This window comes from Myotis davidii, unplaced genomic scaffold (genome assembly GCF_000327345.1).
Source record: "Myotis davidii unplaced genomic scaffold, ASM32734v1 scaffold441, whole genome shotgun sequence".
Taxonomy (NCBI): Eukaryota; Metazoa; Chordata; class Mammalia; order Chiroptera; family Vespertilionidae; genus Myotis; species Myotis davidii.
The window spans coordinates 231,726-234,013 of record NW_006291818.1 but is presented as its reverse complement, the minus strand read 5'-3'; the positions used below and the strand labels follow the sequence as shown (position 1 = coordinate 234,013).

The 2,288-nt window shown below is 44.1% G+C and overlaps 1 protein-coding gene across 3 annotated transcripts in view; it reads right to left on the bottom strand.

Annotated features, from left to right (window-relative positions):
- The window catches only part of SLTM (SAFB like transcription modulator), a 66,747-nt gene that overhangs the window by 2,951 nt on the left and 61,508 nt on the right, over positions 1–2,288 (bottom strand). For all 3 annotated transcript variants that reach the window (XM_015564957.1, XM_015564958.1, XM_015564959.1), the window contains exon 19: positions 817–977. In XM_015564957.1, coding sequence (XP_015420443.1) covers positions 817–977 — 161 coding nt within the window. The remainder of the gene's footprint in view (positions 1–816; positions 978–2,288) is intronic.

The following is a 2,288-nucleotide window of genomic DNA, read 5'->3' as shown; positions in this document are numbered from 1 at the left end:
TCCTTTCCTCTCTGTAAAAAATCAATAAAATATATTTTAAAAACAAAACAAAACAAACACAAAAAAGCAGTAGTGAGAAATAGTGCCCAAGACCTAAGATAATAAAGGACTCTATATTTATCAAGAAACGAAGGCATTGGTGCCCTTCAAAAACCAAGAACAGAATGAGTGATGAGGCTGTGCAGGCACAAGTAGAAATAAACACTTAAATTTGATGGTAGATGCACCCAATAGAATAGTAGAAACTTGGGTTAGTAAGCCAACCCAGTATGTCTTCTAAGACCAGTCAATGGGAAAGAAAGAAGAGCATATAAGAGAGGAAGAGGCCAAAGACTTGCCTGTTGAAGGACCCTATGGGGGTTGGTGTGAAAAGAAAATAAAGCTTGCCTCTTAGCCTATGAACAGGCTGTGGGTTAAATGTCCACCAGTTTTGCTACAGTTATTTGAAAAGGGAGGAAGGAGACTTTCGGTTTTCTTCTTCCTTTCTAGGAATTTTAGGAATGACAGATAGTGAATAAGATGGTTCCAACTTGAAATTAATGTTCATTATCTACCAGATTCTGACAGACATTCAGGCGTGTATCTAGATCAATATGCCAGAATGCCAATCAATTAACTTACCACAAGGAATATAAATGCAAAAATTAACATCAGTTGCCCTGCATAAAATCTCCTGGAGATTCTGAGTTAATATGGGGAAATAGTTGGGCAAGGGGTGTTGCTATCCAATCTCTCAGAAGCTATCATGACCTTTAAGGAAAGGACAAAGATATGGTTGTGTGCTGGCTGAAAATTTTTAACTAATTACCGACTTACCTTGTATGTTGGGCTATCATGTTTGCCCCTGACCGGCCATCACCTATTCGCCTTGCATCGTGATAGCCAGGCCCTTGAGAAGGTGGGCCATGCCACTCTTTTCTTGGTCCGCTTGCATCCCGTCCATGGCGTTCAACCACACGTCGCTCTTCAGGGTAGTGCTGAAGAAGGCCATATTAAAAGAGAAGTGATGACACCCTCAGCCTCACACCAATTTACTTGTGCTAGTATGCTTTTATTTATTTATTTATTTTTAATTTTTATTATTGATTTTAGAGAGAGGAAGGGAGAAAGACAGAGATGAGAGAGAGAGAGAGAGAGAGAGAGCGCGCCATCGGTTTGTTGTTCCACTTATTTGTATATTCACTGGATGCTTCTTTTTCTGTTTTGGATGCTTCTTGTTATGCGCCTGACCAGGAATCAAACCCGCAACCTTAGTGTATTGGGATGATGCTCTAGCCAACTGAGATACCTGGCCAGGACACTAGTGTGCTTTTAATGTCAGAAGCAAATTAGTAAGATGTCTGGGAAGAGAAAAGAATCAGTAATTAATAATACAACAACAAATATAGAGGGTTTCCTTCTATTTGGCATTAAGAAGCTACAGAGGGTGGGGTAGGGGGAAATGATACTTAGGGAGAAACCAAGATGGCGGCATAGGTAAATACCGGAGTTTGCTGCCTCAAACAACCACTTCAGAAATACAACTAAAAGACGGAACGGACATCATCCAGAACCACAGGAAGGCTGGCTGAGTGGAAGGTCTACAACTAGGAGGAAAGAGAAAAGCATACCGAGACTCAGAGGAGGCACAGTGCTGAAGTAATATACTAAGGTGCGGAGGTGCACGTGGAGCGGGCTGGCGGCTGAGGGCTTGGTTGTTCTTTTCAATTGGGAGGGAATCTCAGATTCTGAGATCCAGATCCAGGCGAGTCTCTAGGGACCCAGACTCAAACGGGAGAAGCGGGACTGTCTAGCTTCGGTCGGAACTCAAAGGCAGCTTTCTCTCTGAGGTTTGCAGCGGTTGTTGGGACTCTGAGAGGCAAAGCCCCCGGGATGGGACTGAGAACAGCCATAACTGCTAGCTCCACCTGCCCTGTGGATCCCCTGGGACCCGCCCCGCCCAAGCCCGGCACAGAGCCATTTGCTGGATAGTCTCAGGCAAAGGTTAGATTAGCACCTCCCTAGAGGACAGAAGTCCTCCCACTGCAGACACAGCTGATTCTCCCAGCCAGTTGTCTTGGAGGTCAAATCCACACCCCCCACCAGTATTACCTACAACAATCAAGGCTAAACTACAACAAAACTGCGCACAAAGACTACACGGGGGTGCACCAAGAGAGGATAAAAAATGCAGAGACAAAGAAACAGGACAAAAATGACAGACATGGAGGATATAGAGTTCAAAACCACACTTTTAAGGTCTCTCAAGAACTGTCTAGAAGCCGCCGATAAACTTAGTAACGCCTTCA